This window comes from Zingiber officinale, chromosome 7B (assembly GCF_018446385.1).
Source record: "Zingiber officinale cultivar Zhangliang chromosome 7B, Zo_v1.1, whole genome shotgun sequence".
NCBI lineage: Eukaryota > Viridiplantae > Streptophyta > Magnoliopsida > Zingiberales > Zingiberaceae > Zingiber > Zingiber officinale.
In genome coordinates, this window is record NC_055999.1 from 98,551,758 (window position 1) to 98,572,632 (window position 20,875).

Consider the following 20,875-nt stretch of genomic DNA (forward strand, 5'->3'; position numbering starts at 1 on the left):
ATTTTTAATTAATTCGAAATTTAATTTTAATTTGAAATTTGAAATTTGAAATTTAATTTTAATTAATTTTAATTTAATTTGAAATTCGAAATTTAATTTTAATTTGAAATTCAATTTGAAATTCGAAATTTAATTTTAATTTGAAATTCAATTTAAAATTTGAAATTTAATTTTAATTAATTTTAATTTAATTTGAAAATTAATTTGATCCTTATTCATCTCACCCGATCTAGATTATCAATCAGGGAATCATATAATTTTGTGAGATGAATTAGATTTAATTACAGAGTTTGGTTTAACTTGTGTTAGATTCTGGTTTAGCTTTGGTCTCAACAAATAGGCATTCTTCGGATAAACTTCTAAGCTTGGTGAGTCACTTGGACGTCATTAGAAGTAACCAACCTTTCGAGGTTTTCCGAATAGTCCTATTCACGGAGCTTAGTACTAAACCTTGGTCTAACTAGTTAGGATCCATTTAAAGGTAGATTCGGTCGGTTCCACTTGGCCAAATGCACCAGATTGAAGTCATATCTTTCTAGACATGCGATGCCCAAGCTTCCCCAACGTACTATCATCAAAAAACTTCACCAGTACCATGATTCAAGTTAAACTTGAACCCTCTTTAACTAGTCCTAATTACCCTGTCGGGTAGGTTGGTTGGGGTTACCCTTTTCGGGTAGGTTGGTTAGAGTTACCCTGTCGGGTAGGTTAGTTTTGGAGGTGCCAGTTATTCTGGAGCCTCCCCCTGAATTATTGGCCATTAATTTAGTTTTTAGTTCTGGGTTTATTATAGTTAAGTTTTGGTTAAAATTTAATGTTTAATTTGTAATTTAGATTCAAGTTTTTAATTTTGAATTAATTAAATTGGTCAAATTATCTTTCTTTAAGAGAGTGTATTTAATATTTGAATTTTCTTTCAATTTCAATTTTATTGGGTTAATTGAATTATCTTTCTTTAATAGCTTATTTTTAAAGTTTAAGTTTTTATTTATTTTTAAATTTGAATTAACTAAACTGTTTGAATTATATTTTCTTAACGGTTTATCTTTTAGCTTTTTATTAATTGTTAATTTTAAAATTTCTAGATTATTTTTGTTTAATATGTTATCTTTAACATTTAATTTTAAGTTTGTTAAATTCCGTTTTGATTTTATTAAAGTGTTTGATTTTATCCTTATATTTTCTTTGCCTTTTAAATTGATATGGTTAATTGAATTTATTAGATTAGTTTTATCTTTAAAGTTTAATTTCTTATTAATTAAATTATCTTGGTTTTGGATAGCATTTTCTAGATTAATATTGTCTAGATTAAATAATTTATTAATTTTATCTAGATCAATATTGACCTTGTCATCTTTTTTGTTTGAATTTTCAAATTTGTTTAGGTTTAAATTCAAATTTTTAGATTTATTAATTATTTTCAGATTTTCTATATTCTCTAAAGTAATTATATTTGTTTTATCAGAAAATATCCTAGAGGTATTTTTGCAAGTATTGTCATGTACACTATTTTCACATATACTTTCAGACATATCCAAATTAACAGGCGCATATTTTAAACTACTACTAGCAAGGGTGTTTTGGTAAATATTACTAACCTTGAGCGCAACCCCTAATTCAGCAGGCTTCTCCGTTGGATCTGACTCGTGTCCGGATTCGACTTTAACTTGATCTTCTAGCTCCATCGGCATCTCGTGAAGCTTGATCAACTGGGTCCATAGCTCATATGCATTCTTGTACTTTTCTAATCTACATAAAATATTGTTAGGTAAAATATTACAAATAATGTTACTTACCTTTTTGTTCAGTTCCGAGTTTTGAGAAGGTTTCCTCAAAATTAGCATATAATCGATGTCTACGCTTCCTAAGAAGCATTCCATTAATCGCTTCCAGTAGTTGAAGTCTTCATGATCATAGGGTGGTGGTTCGCAGGGGTTCCGTCCTTCTAGAAGAGTCATAATTTCTTGCACACAGAGAAACAAACCAAAGATCCCAAGACTTGGTCTTGGATTAGCAGTGCTGAAAAAAATAATATTTCACTATTTTCGAAAAAACTAATAAAATATTAATAAAAAAAATATTATTTCAAAATTTTGAAAATGTAATATCTTGTAAATACTAAGCAATGGTGAAGAGATGGCGATGTATTTTTCAAAAATAGTTTTGGAGGGAAAAAAACGAAATGCGTGATCGTTCGATAGGTGGTTGCCTGATTGGTGGTTGCACCAAATCAGAGCGATATCTAATTTTTTTTTCAAAAAGTCTCCCCTTTGCCTGATTGGTGGTTGCACCAAATCAGAGCGGTACCGGCTCTGATACCACTTGTAGGACCGTGATCGTTCGATAGAGGGGGGGGGGGGGTGAATATCGATTCGAAAACTCGAGTGTAAAAGTACACAGCGGAAAAGTAAATGAACACAATTGATTTTACTTCGTTCGGAGCCTGTGACGACTCCTACTCGAAGGCCCGTGGTCCTTGACCACTTTCGTTGGGCAATCACTAGCAATTCGAATGTGATTACAAAAAGAGTACAAGAAATGCTAATGAAACAAAGCACAAAGCTGTACCGACAGAAAAGAAAACTTAAGGAGCAAGGGCGCGTTGTCGGAGCTTTGTTAGCGTCGCTGGAGCACAGAGCAACAAAGCAATCTGGGAATTCTGAGAGATGTGTTTTTTAGGCTCCACCCCTGGGACTTCTTTTATATGCTGCTCCGGGCGCCTGGATCCCTTCCGGGCGCCCTGGTGTGACGTGGCAAGTCCAGTCAGGATGCTCCACGTGGCGAGGCGACGCAGAGGATAAAACTTGCCTCCGGGCGCCCGAATCCCCTCCGGGCGCCCGGATCCTCTCCGGGCGCCCGGACCACCTTTTTCCAGAGATTCATTCTCCTGCAAAACAAGTTTAGTCCGAGGCAAAATATACCCTGCAACACAGATTGTTAGCACAATGAATTAACAGAAAAAGTATGACTTAGATTCCGTCTTTCCGAGACCGGAATCTAGTCACGATCTCGACTTAGATATCCGAAATGGATCTAAGCCGGATCGACGCCTAATGTTCCCTTCCTGGGAACGCGTCCTCACAGTCACTCCCTTCCAGTGACTTACCTTTACTCATCTGCCAGACGTCCGGTCAGCCATTCGACCCGTCTGGACTTCTCGCCAGCTATCCGGTCAGCCCATCGACCTAGCTGGACTTCTCGCCAAGCGTCCGGTCAGCCCGTCGACCCGCTTGGACTTCTCGCCAGCTATCCGGTCAGCCCGTCGACCTAGCTGGGCTTCGTGCCAGACATCCGGTCAGCCCGTCGACCTGTATGGGCTTCTCCTGCACACTCGATCAGAGTGTTAGACAACAACAGACTAACTTAACCTGATTTGTCATTCATCAAAACCTGGGTTAAATCGTTAGTGCTAACCGCACCAACAGAACCTACCTAGGTCCCAGGGTTGTCCGAGTGGTTTTTTAAAAGTTCGATCGGGACTCCAGAAGTTGCGCCCTTACTCTCACTCTCTCCTTGAGGGATTAGGTTAGTCTTCATGGTCCTCCTCTACGGGCTAGCCCGAGACTTTGAACGCTGTGTCTCTCGGGACTTTGACCGTCATGTCCCTCGGGACTTTGACCGCCACACCCGTCGACTTGTCTGACTTCCACATTTACGTTGAGGGCCTCATTCTATTCGCCGTATCATTAATTATTAGAGGATGAGCTTTACCAAGTATCTCATAGAAATTAAATTTTCTTCTTCCCTTTAACTGAGGCAGTCTCAAGTTTCTGTTAGATAAAACGACTGCCACACTGATGCAGTACTCTATCTTCAAGGAAAGAAAAGAGACAGAATGCAAGTGATATGAACTATGACAACAACACTTGAAAATTACATGATCGATGGCAACCTTTGCTTGATTATGCAGAGTGAATCACCTTTAATTTCACTAATTGGAGTTTCTTCGGTATTCCTTTAACTCACATGGTGAGATCATGGAATTCAGGTTGTCTTTGAATGCATCCATATCCGAATAAACTATCTCGTCTCATATTATCAGCTAATTATAAACTATCTCCACGTATTCATCCTATATTCTGCAACAAAATCGATTCATCATAGATCAGTTAAATTAGATAAATCCATATTTATTATAGATTTACCGATGAAATTATTATTCATCACTAAATTTGGTCATCCCATATTTGGTGACAAATCTATTTTCGTTGCCGAACCTATTACGAATATCATTTTCATCGTCAAAATTGGACAAAATCTAAATTTTATCGCAAAGTTACTTAGGAAATTTTACGACTAATTTTATTTTTCGTTATAGAATTAGTGACGAATTTGACAACGAAAATCAAATTCGTCATCAAATTTGGGAATGAATTTGAATTTTTTGTACCAGAATTTGGCCACGATAATTTTGGGACGAAAAATATTTCATCGTAAAATTCGTCCAAAAATTTTTTGCGATGAAAATATTTTATAAATTCGTCCTAGAATTATTCCAAAATGCGGCATTTTTTTATAGTGTTATGAAGCTACACCTAATTAAATTATGCAGTTTAACCATTAACTTTTTTTTTATTAATATCTTTCTTGTTGAACATTGGGTCCAAAATTTGAATTGTTCATTCATAGTAACTACATTCTTATCTGAACCTAGGTCAAGAAAAAACCAGATAAAAACATGTTTCTTATTTATCCATTGGATTTTTCATCGAATAAATAGTAGCAGATCTCCCGAGATAATTGACCCATATTATGGTGACAGAGCGCATTTTCAGTTTAATAGACATCTAAAATTTGAGTTTATATATATATATATATATATATATTCAGAATTCGTGGATAAAATTTTTTTAATGGACAATTGATAAGAATATTGGAATATTAGACTGATGAACTCACCACTATAAGTATTTCTAATTTATTCAGAAGTAAATTTTTATAGAATCAATTGACTATATTAAAATTAATCGATATAAATAGGATATATATATTTTATCAACTAAAAAAATTATCAAAAGTTAACCAACATATTTTGTGATTGGAGATCGGTCATCCAGTAACATTCGTGTGTCCGATAAGGCAGCCTAGAAAAACAATTGACATAAAAATAATTTTATTGTCAGAAGTGGAATTTTATGGATTACCGATAGAAAATTCATTGAATCGACAAACATATTTTGTAGCTGGAGATGGGTCGTCCAGTGACATTCATGTATCCAACAAGGCGGCCTATGAAAAAATAGAAAAACAATCGACGTAAAATTAAGTCGTTTTGTAATAAGATTCAGTAATTGACGTCAAATCCTGTACTGGGAATTGAGCGGCATCGTCGTCGATCTATTGCTGGATCCGGCGTAAAATTAAAAGATAGCATCCTAAAAAGCTCCGGCGTCTCTTTCTTCAACTATTACCGTTGACGTCGGCTCACCCGACCACCACAATCGAAGTGTACTAAATTTGTACGGAGCCTCTGCTTCCTACGTCGGTGCTCTTCTACTCAAGCTCACGTCGCGTGCCATGGACAGGAACCGAGTCCTCGCCTTTGCACTGCTTCTACTTCTCTTCCTCCGTCTCACTGCCGCAGAAATACCCATTCGTGGCGGAGGCGACAGTGAAGGAGGATATCGCAATGATGGAAACTCAGGGAATCATGGTTACGGGTACGGTTCGAGATACGGTGGCAGCAGTGGAGGTGGCGGTATCAACTCTACTTGTGGCTGGGATTCGGTTCGGGTTACGGATCAGGATTAGGGAGCAGAATTGGCTGCGGCGGCGAGGGAAGCAATATGAAGACCCATCACAATAGGTGTTAGAGTATTCACAATATATCATCATTATAATACACATTATTTCATAAAAAAATAAAAAATTAGATCTATTGTCAGATACTTATTATAATAATATATTTTTTTCACTCATATTCTTTTTAACATTAATATTGATTATTTATGGATTTCATAATCCACTTAATTATTTTAAAATTATATCATATTAAATAAATATATTTTAAAATATTTAAATTATTACTATTATTATTTTTAATAATAATCTCACATTTAAAAAATAATAATTTTACTATTTTTCAAAAATAATATTAAATTTTAAAAAATATATTTATTAAATAAAATAGATGTGTGTGAAAAAACAAAATTACAAAGTTAGGAAAACGACATTACAGTTGAATGACTAAAATTACAAAGTTGGGAAAACGAAATTTATTTAAAATTAATTATCATGTAATTATGAAATTGAAATATAACAATAACTTAAATAAACTACACTACGATGAAATTAAAAATAACATATGAACTACTAATTCACGGACTGTTATTGTATTGCCCACAGATATACTCAACTAAGTCGGCGCGAAGTTGATGATGAACTTGAGTATCACGTAGCTCAAAATTTGTCCGAAGATAATCCTGAAATCCTTGGTTTGAGCCATGGATAGCCAGATAGGTTATGCGGGTTCATCATCTTCATCGTTATACCAATTTGTCATATGACTTCCCACATCCTCAACAATCATGTTATGTAAAATAATGCATGCTAACCTGATTTGTTTTAACTTTTTCCTATACTAATAACGAGTTGGACCTCTGACAATCACCTATCGAGATTGGCGCACCCTAAATGTCCATTCAACATCTTTTCTTGCAGACTCCTATCTTTCCTTAAACAACTTCCTCTTGGGATCCTCTGGGCAAGGAAAAGCCTTAACGAAAGTAGTCCACTCGGAGTATATTCCATTTTTTAAATAATAACCCTTCGTATATGCAGTGTCGTTCACCGTGAAATTAATCTCCGACATATTTCCTTGCAAGACGTTGTTGAATATGAGAGATTCATATAACACGTTAATATCATTACGTGAACCGGCGACCCCAAAGAATGGATGTCATATCCACAAGTCATGAGACATGGCCGCTTCAAGTATGATTGTTGGTGACCCATATCTCCTTGTAAATTGACCTTTCCAAGCAACTGGATAATTTTTCCATTTTCAGTGTATACAATTAAGGCTACCCAACATGTCAGGGAAGCCGTGTCTCTCATTATGCATTTGAAGAAGACGTTGAACATCATCAGCATTTGACATTCTCAAGTACCTATCACTAAATATTTCAACCACGTATTCGTAGAACTTGAAAAGACACCTGATGATAGTTGATTCACCCATATGTAGGTACTTGTCAAGATGATCGGCGGGAACTCTGTAAGTCAGTTGACGAATCACAACGGTGCATTTTTGTAGTGGTGATAACCCTTTTTTTCGCACAACATCATTCTTATATTGAAAAAACGCTAAATGATTCTCTAATGCATTCACTATGCGGAGGAATAACTCGCTTCGTATTTGAAATCGTCTTCGAAATATTTCATCATGATGTACCGGGTTTATAGAGAAATAATCATTGACGAGTCTCTCATGCCCGGCTTCACGATTTCTTTGGACGAACCTTCTTCTTCTGCGCGTGCCCCTCCTCTAATATGCTTCCATAAGTTGTTGGTGTTGTTGAAGAACCAATAACATCAGTTCTTCACTCGGATTATAAGCTCGCTCATCGATTTCAACATGGACTTCGTCTTCACTTGTCGAACTGGAACTTAAGCTAGAGCTGCCTGTAGAATGAGACATTTTTGGAGGAAACACATTTTAGTATATGTGTTTGAGAAATGGTATGATAGTCGAAAGAAAATCTCGTAGCACAATGTGTCTATATATATTGTTTTTCTTATGCAGCGACTAGTTTGCAACGGCTAGTTTGCAATGGCTAGTTGCAACGACTAATTTGCAACGATTAGATTGCAACAGCTAGTTTGTAATGCCTAGTTTGCAAATGCTAGTTTCCAACGACTAGTTGCAATAGCTAGTTTATGACGATTAGTTTACAATGACTATTTTGTAAAATTATAATAATTGAAAATCACATTAATCGAAATGAGAAATACAATAATTAAAAATTACAATCACTCAAAAATACAATAATACTATAAAATGAACGTTGAGTAAACAATTTAGATATTCCATCTCGACTTAATATCCCGGCATAGACATTCATGTATGATAAGCTGCTCCTTTTCATCTGCGAAGTGTCTTTGTTCAATATTTCGTACTCCTTCAACTTCAAGCGACGATTCTTAGCTTTAGATTTGGACAAGACTGCTTTTGCGTTAATCTCCTCTACTTCGAGTTGTTTTTGTTTCAAATTGACTTCGGACTTCTTCACGCTTGTGTACTCAGTGAACTTTACGAAAATATTGTTGTAGTTTATTATCATATCCTCTATGATCAATTTTACTTTGTCTTTTCCCTTTCTTTTAACTGCCTTCTGTCCCATTGGACAAGTATCTTCATTATCCAAGTCTATATTCACATCTTAGTTGGATGAGGTGTTGCTTGCTCCTGATTTTGAGATCCTCGTCTTCTTTGTAGCCACAAAGTGATCAGCAGACTGTGGAGTAAACATTGGACGGTCTTTGACAATTCTCCACGCATACTTGAGATTGAATGCAACGCCATTATTTTTGGATCGATATTTTTCGTATGCAAACCTCAATATATCTTTGCCACTATGACCACTTTGATATGAACTGTAAACACTATTATAATTTATGTTGAATCAATGTACCTTCTTTTGGATTGTATTGTGACAATGTGACCGTATAACATTAGCACTTCTAGTGTTTGAACCTGGGGGGCTATTCTTATTGTAGTAACTTGCAACACGTCCTCAAAAATCATCTACCTTTTGATTATTGCCAATTATTGGATCATTGCTAATAGTGACAAAACTTCTCCCTAAGACCTCGTCTTCAACCTTTGTCCAACTTGAATGCTTTCTTGTACCCTTAGCATTTGAAACCGCTTTTTCAAAATTGACCACCTCAATTGGGGATTCATGGTTGGAAAGTTGAATCTCCGAGACAAAAGTCGGAGTTGCAGGTTCATTCGACATCGAATGAGTGAAAGACATACCAGTTGTATGCGGGGTACCATATCCATGAACAATCGATGACGTGAAATACAGATGACTCATGTTTTACCAATATTTGGCTGGAAGCGGTTGATATGTGCTAGGGTTGATTTGTGCAAGAGAGGGGGGGGGGGGGTGAATATCTCGTCGTGTTTCGTTGTTTTGCTTCGTGATTATGATTTGCAACGGAATGAACTCGAAGCAACACTTACAACGCTAACACAAGGATTTATTTGGTATCCACCTCAAGAAAAGGTGACTAATCCAAGGATCCACACACGACACGCTCTCCACTATCAAAAACACTCCTTCTTGGTAACTACCGGAGGTGGAGAAACCTCGTACAACACTCACACACATACAACACACGCAAGAAGAAAAATACAAGAATACAAATACAAACTCTCTTCTTACTCACTTGTTGCTTGTTGATGCCTCTTGAACCTTGGAAGTGCACACGCACTTGTCTCCAAGAGCTTCCAAGAACTAGCGGTGAATGTCGTGGATGAACGCGTGAAGATCAGGAAGAATGATTACAGCGTTTGAACGTTTCGTCGCCTTTATATATGTGCTTCTAGGGCTTCCAATCGATTGGGGCTCCTCCTAATCAATTGCCACGTCAGATCCCAACAATCTCGATCGTCCAAAACCTGCATCATGCATAATGGTCGTATCCCAATCGATTGGAGAGGCTTGAATCGATCGGCTGATTGATTCAGAGCGCCAATGTGCTCTCTCTGGAAACGCCTGAATCGGTCGACCAATCGATTCTGTGTTTATCACGACATGCGCGATTTCCAGCACCCCAATCAATCAACCGATCGATTGGTGGTACCCAATCGATCGACTGATCGATTAGGCTGCTGTTTATCGCAGGACTGTGCCTAATCAATCAGCTGATCGATTGGCCTTGGTCCAATTTGATCACTTGATCAAATTGACCAACCCTAGTTCTCCCAAGTCAAGTCTAGGGTGCCCTAACCCAACATCCAGTCACCCGTGGCCTATTGGGACTCTTCATGCCTAGCATCTGGTCAACGTTGACCTGTCGAGACTTCTTCATCAAGTGTCCGGTCAACCCTTTCACCCAATTGGACTTTTCTCGTCGTGCCAAGTGTCTGGTCAACCTTGACCCACTTGGACTTACCATGTCACACTCAATAGAAGTGGCAGCCAGCGTGTCACTCTCAATAGGACTTCGCTCCCCATCCAATACTAAGGCCTTCAATAGGAGAGCGACCGGACCAAAAGCCAATCGGACTTAAGAGACCTAGTGCTTCACTCCTATACTGACGCCTATTATATATCCGATCAACCGTAAGCTAATCGGGTTTAAGGGATGGTCGAACTACTACACCAGTTAGACATATATCCGATCGAGCATACGAAACAACTCTCCGCTTTTACTATGGCTCTCAGTATATAGTTGATCAATCCAACAGCTGGTCGAACCTGTGGGTCTTTTCATATACCAGCCCTCCTTATAGCCAGTTGTCATAATGCCGGTCAGGTTTATACAACTTAGTATTCCTGTTTCTTGTATGAATACAAGAACAAAAGCCAAATAATTCTCATTACAAATTCGGCCAGATAATAGTGTCGATCGGATCTCCCGAGACTTGTCCCCTTGGTTTAGAGGCAAGTGTCCCAGCATATACCTTGCCGGTCATAGAATTGGTCGGGCCTAAGGGACTTGACCCCTTATTATTTCAATGTAATATCTCCAACACCATATAATATATAGCCGAATGTCTCAGGGGCCAAACGACCTTGCACGACTTGGTACCCGACTGCTCATATATATATTGATCTGCCAGTATAAAATACATCTGTTTGACCAAAGATCCAACATAAATAATTTCAAGGGATAATATTATCAAAGAATCATAACAACCTATAATGGAGTAACGACCATTTGTTAGAAAATATAATTGGTTACAACATATACATTCAATGGAAACTTTCTTACGAAGGTGATTAAACGACTTCTATCATTATTGCAAAGGTTATACATGATTGTTCATATACATATCACAGAAAGATGCCATGGAGGATAGCTGTACAAATTCCAGACTGTACACCTTTTGTTATCAGCCAACTTCTAATACCAAATATTCTTTGTTGTTTTATTACTACGGAGGTTACGAGAGATGATATAAAGAAAGATTCCCTCCACTGACAAGATAATTATAGAATACACACTCACTCTTACTGTGGGTCTGTTCTACTTTTTGCTCGAATATATACTGACTCTACGCTAATGATTCATTCCTTAATTTTTAGCCTAACATTCTGTGGACTTTTTGCAGAGAAGAGTGTCGAAAGGAGCGTCAAATACTTACCAAAGTCTTCTCTTAGTAAATAATATCGCTATCTGTCCATTATGTCATCCCCTTCGATTTTAGATAGAGGTTTTGCTCCGACTGTTCTGGTTATAGAAGAAGCTTCGGGTATGGCCCGAGGCATGACGGTGGCCGGTTCTATTAATTCGTTCGAATCAATATAACGCACTCCCAGTCGAACGTGGCCGGTTCTATTAATTCGTTCGAATCAATAGATTAATAGAACGCACTCCCAGTCGAACTCGGGCTCAAGTTCAAACAGTAAAGGGCGAAATTGAAATAGGTTTACGCTGCAGCCCAGCCCGGTCAACCTCGATCGGCCATTACCTTACTCCCGGTCCTGTCCACGACCGCGCCGTCGCCGATGGCGCAGCCCAATCCCTCATCCGTCCGAGTCCTCGTTCGTCCTCCCCATCCCACCACCTCCATCGCCCCTTCTCTCTCCTCTTCCATCTCCTCCGTGACTTCCGCCGCCACCAGCAGCACCTCCACTTCACTTCCTTCGCCCCCTTCATCCTCTCCTCCTCCTGAAGGCGTCGTTGTAGTGGGCTTCGTCGGCAGCAGATCGAGCATCGAGTCAACCCATCTGATCAACAGGATCCTCGACGCGAACGTCTTCGGCAGCGGGAACCTCGACAAGGATCTGTTCGCTTCTAGGCTCAAGTCGAGCAGGCGAGGAGAGGAATGGTTCCGCCATCGAAGGATCAGCTACCACCACGAGAAGGAGAAAGGCGTCGTTTTTCTGCAGTTCTCCTCTTCTTTATCGCAGTTGTCGCTGCCTTCTGCATCTCGAATAGTCGAAGGGGAATATGCGTCTGCTTCAGCTTTGGAGGAGTTGGAAGCTGATGATCTGCGTGGAATGCTCTTCATGTTCTCTGTGAGCTTCTTTTCTCTTTGATTCATGATAAATGGAATTTAGTTTATACAGATTTATCGAGCCCATGATCACGATTTACCTAGTGAGTATTCTTACTTTGATTGCTGAAAGTGAAAAATTGCTGGCATTACTAATAAAAAACACCAGTTCATGCGATTCAGATTTAGGTGTCAGTGAAGCTTCGGACTTTTCACATATTTAAAACTAACACAAAATTGCAGTTATTTGTGAACTTTTAATTCTAATGTGAACTGGTGATATATCAACTCCATTCAGGTCTGCCATGTGATCATATTTCTTCATGAAGGTCTCCGATTTGACACACATATCTTGAAAAGGTTCAGAATACTCCAAAATTCAAAACATGCCTTATCACCTTTCATAAGAAGCAAAGTCGCCCCAACATTGACAAACACCCCTTTGAACTCACACCCTACTGCTGCGCGAATCACATCCATTCCTTCTCTCAGTAGACGTGGAGTCACAAGCCGTCATGGTTCTTCTATCTCTTTGATGTCAGGTTCAGGTAGCAATTCATCTGTGCTGCCAGGACAGTGTACTCCAGTCATTCTCTTTGTGTTTATTGGTGACTTGCTTGATGAGTCCAATCATTCCACCATTTCTGAGGAATCTGTTGATGTCCCTTCTGTAGCTCAGCTTAGTAGTAATGCTGGTGGATTGCCAAAGCTTACTTCTAGTTCCAAAGGTTCTGGTCCTGTTGTTGTTTTGGCACGCCCGGCCAGTAAAACAGAAGGCGGTTTTAAAAAAAAGTTGCAATCGTCACTGGAAACGCAACTTCGATTTTTAATAAAGCGATGCCGTACATTGGTTGGCACAGAACATAGTAATCATGGCTCAAGAAATGCCACTAGTCTGAGTACTCTACCTTTGTTTTTGTTTGATTCATCAAAGGTTGTCGCTATGTTAGATAGGTCTTTGATCCGGAGAGGTGAATCACTGGACATCATAACAGATCTTATTGAAGATGCATTTAACTCAAAAAGTACACTTGATTTAATCTCCCTTGAAGACCATTGCCAGAATGCAAATAATGACGATATTCAAGCAATCAAGGACTTTTTATACAGGCAGGTTGACACTATCAGAGGAAGAGGAGGATTGCATAGTAATGCAAGTAGTGGAACAGTTGCTGGTGTTGGAATTGTAGCTGCTGCAGCAGCTGCTGCCGCTGCATCAGCTGCAGCTGGAAAGACTCTTACTTCTCCTGATCTTCCAAATTTACAACACTGGCTGTCTCTGAGTAATTTGATCCTCGATTCATTGATTTCTGTCGACGACATCTTCCTTGATGAAGAAGGCAAACTTAAGAAATTATCTCTTGAAAAAGGTGCAAATGAGACAAAAGAAAATGAGATTTCTGTTGAAGATAGGAAAGCTATTTCAGCTGCTGTCTCTTGTTTGGAAAGTAGCAAAGGATTAAACTTCAAATTTTCTATTTCTTGGTGCCAAAGAGCTCTTCCAGCTGCTAAGAATGTTTATTTAGATGAATTGCCTCCATTTTATCCAACTGCTTTGCATAAGACCCATTTGGAGAGGGCTTTGCGTGCATTCAGTTCCATGGTCAAAGGGCCAGCCACACTAACATATTCAAGGAAATTGGAACAGGAGTGCACAGAAATATGGGAATCCGGAAGACAACTCTGTGATACTGTTAGTCTGACAGGAAAACCGTGCATGCACCAAAGACATGATGACCAGAAACAACATTCCAGTGGATATGTTTTCCTTCATGCCTGTGCTTGTGGTCGATCAAGACGTCTTCGTGATGACCCCTTTGACTTTGAAAGTGCAAACATCAATTTCAGCTGTTTTGCTAATTGTGAAGATCTCCTCCCTTACCTTATATTACCTAGAGATATTCTTGTAGGTTCACTTCCTCAAAATTCATGGCGTTTGATGCGTATAGCAGGAGCAAGATACTATAAACCATCAAAAGGCTTGCTTCAAAATGGGTTCTCTTCCACGGAGAAGTACTTGTTGAAGTGGGAAATTTCTCTTGATAAACAGAAGGAAGTGAATAGTTTGCCTTTATCCATGGCAGACAAGTCTTCTTCCACAGATGTAATGCCAGAGTCTAAGTTTTCATTTATTTCAGATGAAGAAGCAAAGAAAAATGATGCTGATCGGTTACAGCAGGAACCTAAATCTGGAAGATCAGAGAATATGGTGAAGAAATTAGAGATGGGACCCCTTAATAATTCAAGCATTAGCTTTGGTAAAGGTTTACCATCATTTCCAGTGAAAAAACCTTTCTCTGAGGTTGTTGCAGGCACTAGTGGTGGAAATCCTTTTCCAAGTCTTCAACATAAAAAACCACCAAAAGCAAGTGCAGACACATGTTTAGGAAAAGCAGCTGCATCTGAACAATTTATTAATCAAGTTTCTGTAGTGGGCAGCAGGGAAGGCCCTCAAAAAACTGAGCATAGGGGCACACAGGGAAATGTTCTTGGATCAGCAACTAATGAGCAAATTGATGAAAATCCTGTTTTGCAGATAGGGAGCAATATTGTGTCGGTAAATTATGGTGGTGAGAAGATTTTTAGGGATGATTGTTCAAAGCAAGTCAACATATTTGTTGGCTTTGAGCACGAATGTGCCTACGGCCATCGGTTTCTATTGTCTCTTGATCACCTCCAAGATCTTGAGTCTAAATTTTCAGTGAATGAATTACATTCTTCTGGTGATGGTTCTGAGACAAAAACAGAAACGAGGAATGGTTTGCGCAAGAAGGATCCAGAAAACTCAATGGCAACGGTTACTTTTGTAAATAATATAAAGAGAACTAATAGGTCTGCAGAAAGATCAGATAAATCTAATGGTCGACATGGTAGTATCACACTATTATCAAGGTCGGAAAATGCAAGGTCGGAACCTGCAAATGGACACCCATTACCTGCTGGCTACCAGCAAAAGTTTGACAGAAATATTTCATGTGTTAAGCTCGATGATGGGGCTTCTGCATTTTCTCTTTTGAACAGGAAGCTGCCTGTGTATATGAACTGTCCTTACTGCAAAAGTTTGTCAAGCAAGGATAAGATGAAAATCTCAGATACTGTATCACAGCTTCAGCGCATTTTTTTAGTAAGTAACATTTTAGATTGTTGCCTTATTTTTTGTTTATAATATTATTATTTTTCTCCATTCTGTAGAGAAGATGTTTTCCTAGTTACCTCGTTAGTATGTGCATTATTTTGGATTACAATGTGATTCAATCTTCATTAAATCTGGTCTATTTGCTAAGAAGCTAACTACTATATAGTCTATAACCTAAGAATAACAATGGTATTATAGTGTAAAATTGAACTTTCAATAAATTCAATGTATTGGTTCCTTGTAGAATAACAACAATACATCACATTTCTCTCCTAACTCTTCCAATTTGAATTTTAAATCCTCATAGACATGGTGTGAAGAAAGTTTCTAAAATATGGTGACAATAATTTGTTTTTGTTGTCCTTGCGAATGATCATAAGAATTTCTTGCTTGGATCTACTATTGACTAGCCATGGCCATGGGCTGACAATATTGATAACTGTAGTTATAGAGATTAGTGATTAGTCAAATGTGGTAAAATGGAATTATATATAGCTTCTGCAGCATTTGGAACTCATCATAATGTTTGCTGATGGTTTTCTGCTGCCAATCCATCTTACTTTTTCAAGTATCGAATAGCATGATACTAAAAGCTGTTTTTTAACATCAAGTATTTTCTCCTTTCTGTGATACAGGTGACACCCAAATTCCCCACCGTGTTAGGGACATGCCCTGTAGTACAATTTGATGTAAGTAATAATGTCTTTCAGATATTAATCTTCAGCAGAATACCTAGTTTTTTCCTTTTACATTTTTCAGCTTCCTTTTGTACACTTTACTATGAAACATTTTTTATATATGTGGGTAACTAACGTCCTTCTTGAAAATGTGCATTTGGATTCTTTTGGATGATTCCCAGTGAGATACAGTTAAATGATACTGACAGGATTTTACTATTGTAGTAGAATTTGATTTGGTATTCCGACATTTTTTGATTCAGGCTTGTTGATTCTTGGTTAACTAATCTTAATTTGTACTACTAAGCTGAAACTTTATGCATATGTAATGTAGGATGCTTGTCTGCCTCCATCTGTACCCAATCGTGAGCAACAAACACGATTCAGCTTTGGTTGTCAAGTCTTTCTTCCACCAGAGAGCTTCCTTACATTAAAGCTCCCTTTTGTATATGGTGTTCGAATGGATAATGGGTGTCTCCAACCACTCAACCCCCTAGTACAAAAGCCAGAATTAACTGCATGGCTTGTGGAAGGAACTGCTTTGCAAATTATCTCATTGGGACATGAAGATGATGAGATGATGAGATGATGCAAAAAATTCAAGGATGATGCGTTGGCAACTTTTTCTCTGGAATTATGAAGTCTACATGTTGACTTTTCAGCATGTAGTTAAACAGGGGCAAAGTTAAGATCTGGAGCTTATCCATGAAGATTATATTTCTTATGGGGAGGAGCTCTTACATTCCAACTTCTGGTTTCTGATGTGGCAGACTGTCTTCTACATAGTATGCTTCATGTACTGTGGGCATATTAACAATTTTTGGATTCTCACCATCCATCTGTCCAAAATGGTATGGTAATAACTACTCTCATGGTTTCATTTATTTTACTTTGGAATTAAGCATTTCCATTGAGCTAATGATAGTATGTCTCTTTTATGATTTCTGTATTGAGATTAAAAGAAACATGATTTTTGGTTCTTGCATTCACCATCCTCAAAACAATGGTTATTATCTATATCACTGGTATTGGTCCTGGGCATATATCATCTTCAAATAAGATTATCTATTTGCTGCACCAATGACGAACTGTAGGTTGTCTTTGCAATACCAGTCACAAACTACTTTTGCCCTGTTGCATATTGTAGGAAGCCTTTTTGGAGATGATCCCTATGAAGGGTGTCCATGTGTTTTGCAACTGTTTCTTATACCATACGCTATGTGCATGCATAAGTTTTTTAAATTCGTACGTGCATTGTTCTTTAAACTATATGCATTTGAAATCCTGTGATGAATTTTCATAGAACTCGAGGTCTCTGTTGAAACCCTTTTTTGAATTCACATCCCTTATGTGCCTACACGTGAAGATAGTACGGAGATTCCAAAGAAGAGTGCCTCTATGTTGCAACCTTTTCTTATACCATATGCAATCTTCATGCATCCGTTCTTTAAATTCTCATGTGCAATTGTTCTTTAAACTATGTGCATCCGAAATTCTATGAATTTTTTAGCAAGTGCCAACAATACCTTCGTTAGAATTCACATCCCTTTTGTACTTACGAGTGTCAGGTAGTATTGAGCAACTAAATTAAATGATCCAAACATTGTATAGTTCTTATTGTACTTGTTCAACATTTTTAAATTGTTTGTTTAAGCTCATTGAATGTGCTTGCCTGTCAACTTCTGCAACTGATCGTCCTTGCAGATCAAAGGCTTGGGCTCTCAAGTCTCAACTGCCACGAGGTTCATCCATATAGATCCTGCAGATGAATACTCTTGCCTTTTGCCTACTGCAACGAACTCCAACCTCTTAGAAAGTCACTTTTCCTAAATCCATATCGAATTCCAGAATCAATTTCAGATTGCCTATTGTCTCTTGTAAATGATGTTGGCCCTGTGACAGTGAAGGCAAGTCAACACTACTATCACATAGAAACAACTCCAACACTCAGTTTCATTGCAACACAGATAAAGATCCCGACGAATACACTGCCTAAATCAGATTCGAATCTGTAAAGCTGGCTTTGGCCTTGGAGTTCATGCAAGTGCAAAGGATGTTATAGCATCTTCAAGTTGATGTGGTAAGCAAGTTTCTTACCTAGTGAACATAAAATTTCTGGTGCATTTTCAGTAATTTGTCATTTGGAAAAGGGCTTCACTTTGATATTTTTTGCAGGATTCTGGTCTTCATTTACGTGTGACGTTGGAAGATGGAGACTTACTTTCTAGGACTAGGCACTCATTCTTCAGCTCGAATAGATCGTTTTTCTGTGGGGTTGACTTTACAAGAGCATGCAACGTTCAATTAGTTGACTTCGTTGTTAAAATGTCTGTTACACGTTCGTTTTTTCAACTTTTATCGAATATTAATATAAGTTCATTACGTACTTGAATCTCAACCTTATCATGCCACCATAATCCAGTTTTTGTCAACTAATTGACTCGAACAGCATGCGTGCGTGGACTTGGAAATCTGCCACGTCACGTGGCCAACCTCCTGGACTCTAGGAAACTCTTTGACTTTGGCACGCTGGTTGACAGGTAGGCGATGAAATCTGCGAAGCCTGTGTCCTTGTACAGCCTCCTCTTGCCGGCGTCGCCATCGTCCACAAGCCCTGCCGCCGGGCTGACCATGCTGTCGAATGCCACGCTGTGCAGCGACGCCACCGACATCCGCGACTGCGACGCGTTGGCCACCACCCGATGCAGCACGCTCTGGTACCTCCCGTTGCTGTATATCTGAATTACGACGATTCATATCAGTACCTGATTTGAGTGTCAACGCACATTTTGCATGGAATTAATTGTTATGGCCGACCTCAAGGTGGTCGCCGACGTTGACGACGAAGGAGCCGGGGACAGGGTCGGCGGTAATCCAGTCGCCGGCATGGAGCACCTGGAGGCCCTCCACCTCGTCCTGGAGTACCAGAGTGAGGAAGCCATAGTCGGAATGGGATGGCATACCCAACGTTAGCTCTGGCTCCGGGCATGCCGGATAGCAGTTTAGCACCAGCAGATGTGATCCCTCCTCAAATTCCTTCATACTACTCTCGCAGTTTCCATCTCCGACACCGAGTGCCTCAAGCACCGCAGCGATCAACACCAAAAACAATGTCCTAGTCTTCTTCGAATACAAAATGGCATCCTCCCTGAAGATCGTAATGATGATGACGACGACGATAATGGTAAAAAGGAGTTGAAGGAGAAATAATTTATGACCTGAAGCCGATAGGAGCTGAAGGCCAAAGGGGGAGGATTGTGTCGAGGGAGTGGCAAGTGAGTTTGAGGAAATCCCTCCAACAAAACACCTCGTCGTTGATCTCGCTGAAGCTGGTCCCATATCGCACTGGGCTACTCGTGTCGGTCGTCAAGTACCTTGATCTCTCCTCGAAAGGAAGCTCAAAGAATTGCTTTCCCGAGTCGATCATTCTTTGAATTACTACGTCGTCGATGCCATGATTTACCACCTATGATACGAACAATGTTTTTGACTAGACTAATTCTTTTTTGCGATTATATATAATTAGAATCAACTAGACCATCTCCAATTCATAATCAAAACATCATCTTTAGTGATGTACTATTCATATCATCATATTTGATGATGATGCACTATTCACACCACTATATTTAGTGTGTGAGAGAGTTTTTATGTTTTTTTTTTAAATTTTATTATATAATTAATAAAATCAAATATAATTAATTTATAATTATTATTTTCTTTGTCTTTACTTATAATATTTAAATATAATTATTATTTATTATAAATTTAAATTAAGTGTATTTAATAGCATATTTAAATTTTATTATGTATATTTGTAAATATTTAATTTATTAAAATTATTATTTTAAATTTATTTAATATATTTTAATTATAATTACATTATAAATTATATCACTAATTTCATGTGTTGAGCTCGCAGTAGATATAGTACTAGATTTGAAGAGTTTCTAATTCGATATAGACAAATCAAAGACAAATAAGCTCGAAATGCATTAATTAAACATTTATGATAATAATATAGTAATTTTTAAAGTTAAAGTGCTGTAATATTGTATTTTCAATTAAGTAACATTGTTTGTTTTAAATAAAAAATAGTAAAATATTTTATCCTAATTGTGTGTGATTTTATAATATTTTTAAAATATATTTATGCCTGAATAATTATGCAATAAAATTTAAAATAAAAATTATATATATATATATATATATATATATATATATATATATATATATATATATATATATATTAGTTGAATATTGAATTTTAAAAAATGTAACCTATAAAATATTAATGAAGTATTAATTTTAAATATAATAATTATCATATAAAAGTATTACTAAGAAAAATAAAATATTCTAAAGAATATTCCTTTTGGGTGTGATATGGTGTGGATGAGTTGGAGCTCAAATAGTATTTGGTGTTGAAATTGCATAATTTTAATGTCAAAATAATACCAAATATAGTCTTATGGATTGGAGATGGTTTTAGCTCTCTATATAAGATATGTTACTTCATTAATACCTGAAAGAAGCCATACTCCTTGCAAGCTTGGTCCAAAGTCTCAAGAACCCTTGTACGATCCTCCGAAAGCAATTTACCTATGTCGATGACCGGAAATTTGATCTTGGGCTTTTGCGCCGATGACATGATTTGGGGGCGGTCGGAGATGGGGAAAATGTACTTGCTAGGGACTCGTGTGATGCCAACATTCTCACAAAGGTGCCTAACCCCTTTCATCACAATACTATCATCGACTTCCCTTTCACCTTCGATTATCTTTTCCATATCTAATTTAAATGAAAAAAAAAAATGATGATAATGATAATAAAGTTGGAAAACTGTGTTGAGGGGATGGAGAAAAATGTGTCTTGAAGTTTATATAT

The 20,875-nt window shown here is 37.9% G+C and overlaps 2 protein-coding genes across 3 annotated transcripts; one reads left to right on the plus strand and one right to left on the minus strand.

Moving 5' to 3' along the window:
* The first annotated feature begins 11,622 nt into the window (after window positions 1-11,622).
* On the plus strand, window positions 11,623-18,386 carry LOC122006474. Of its 2 annotated transcripts, none has more exons than XM_042561992.1 (6): window positions 11,623-12,197; window positions 12,474-15,299; window positions 15,947-16,000; window positions 16,323-16,844; window positions 17,693-18,068; window positions 18,164-18,386. In XM_042561992.1, the coding sequence occupies exons 1-4, from the start codon at window positions 11,685-11,687 to the stop codon at window positions 16,575-16,577; spliced, it is 3,648 nt and encodes a 1,215-aa protein (XP_042417926.1). In that variant the 5' UTR covers window positions 11,623-11,684; the 3' UTR covers window positions 16,578-16,844; window positions 17,693-18,068; window positions 18,164-18,386. The 2 variants fall into 2 exon arrangements, with proteins under 2 accessions (XP_042417926.1, XP_042417925.1); XM_042561991.1 differs by having other exon boundaries at window positions 16,323-16,839.
* A 33-nt stretch (window positions 18,387-18,419) lies between these two features.
* Window positions 18,420-20,829, minus strand: LOC122006475 (probable 2-oxoglutarate-dependent dioxygenase SLC1). Its single transcript, XM_042561993.1, has 4 exons — window positions 20,514-20,829; window positions 19,207-19,454; window positions 18,806-19,136; window positions 18,420-18,726 (listed from the first exon to the last, which is right to left on the minus strand). Exons 1-4 carry the CDS (start codon window positions 20,775-20,777, stop codon window positions 18,469-18,471), a joined length of 1,101 nt encoding a protein of 366 aa, XP_042417927.1. The 5' UTR covers window positions 20,778-20,829; the 3' UTR covers window positions 18,420-18,468.
* Window positions 20,830-20,875: the final 46 nt, after the last annotated feature.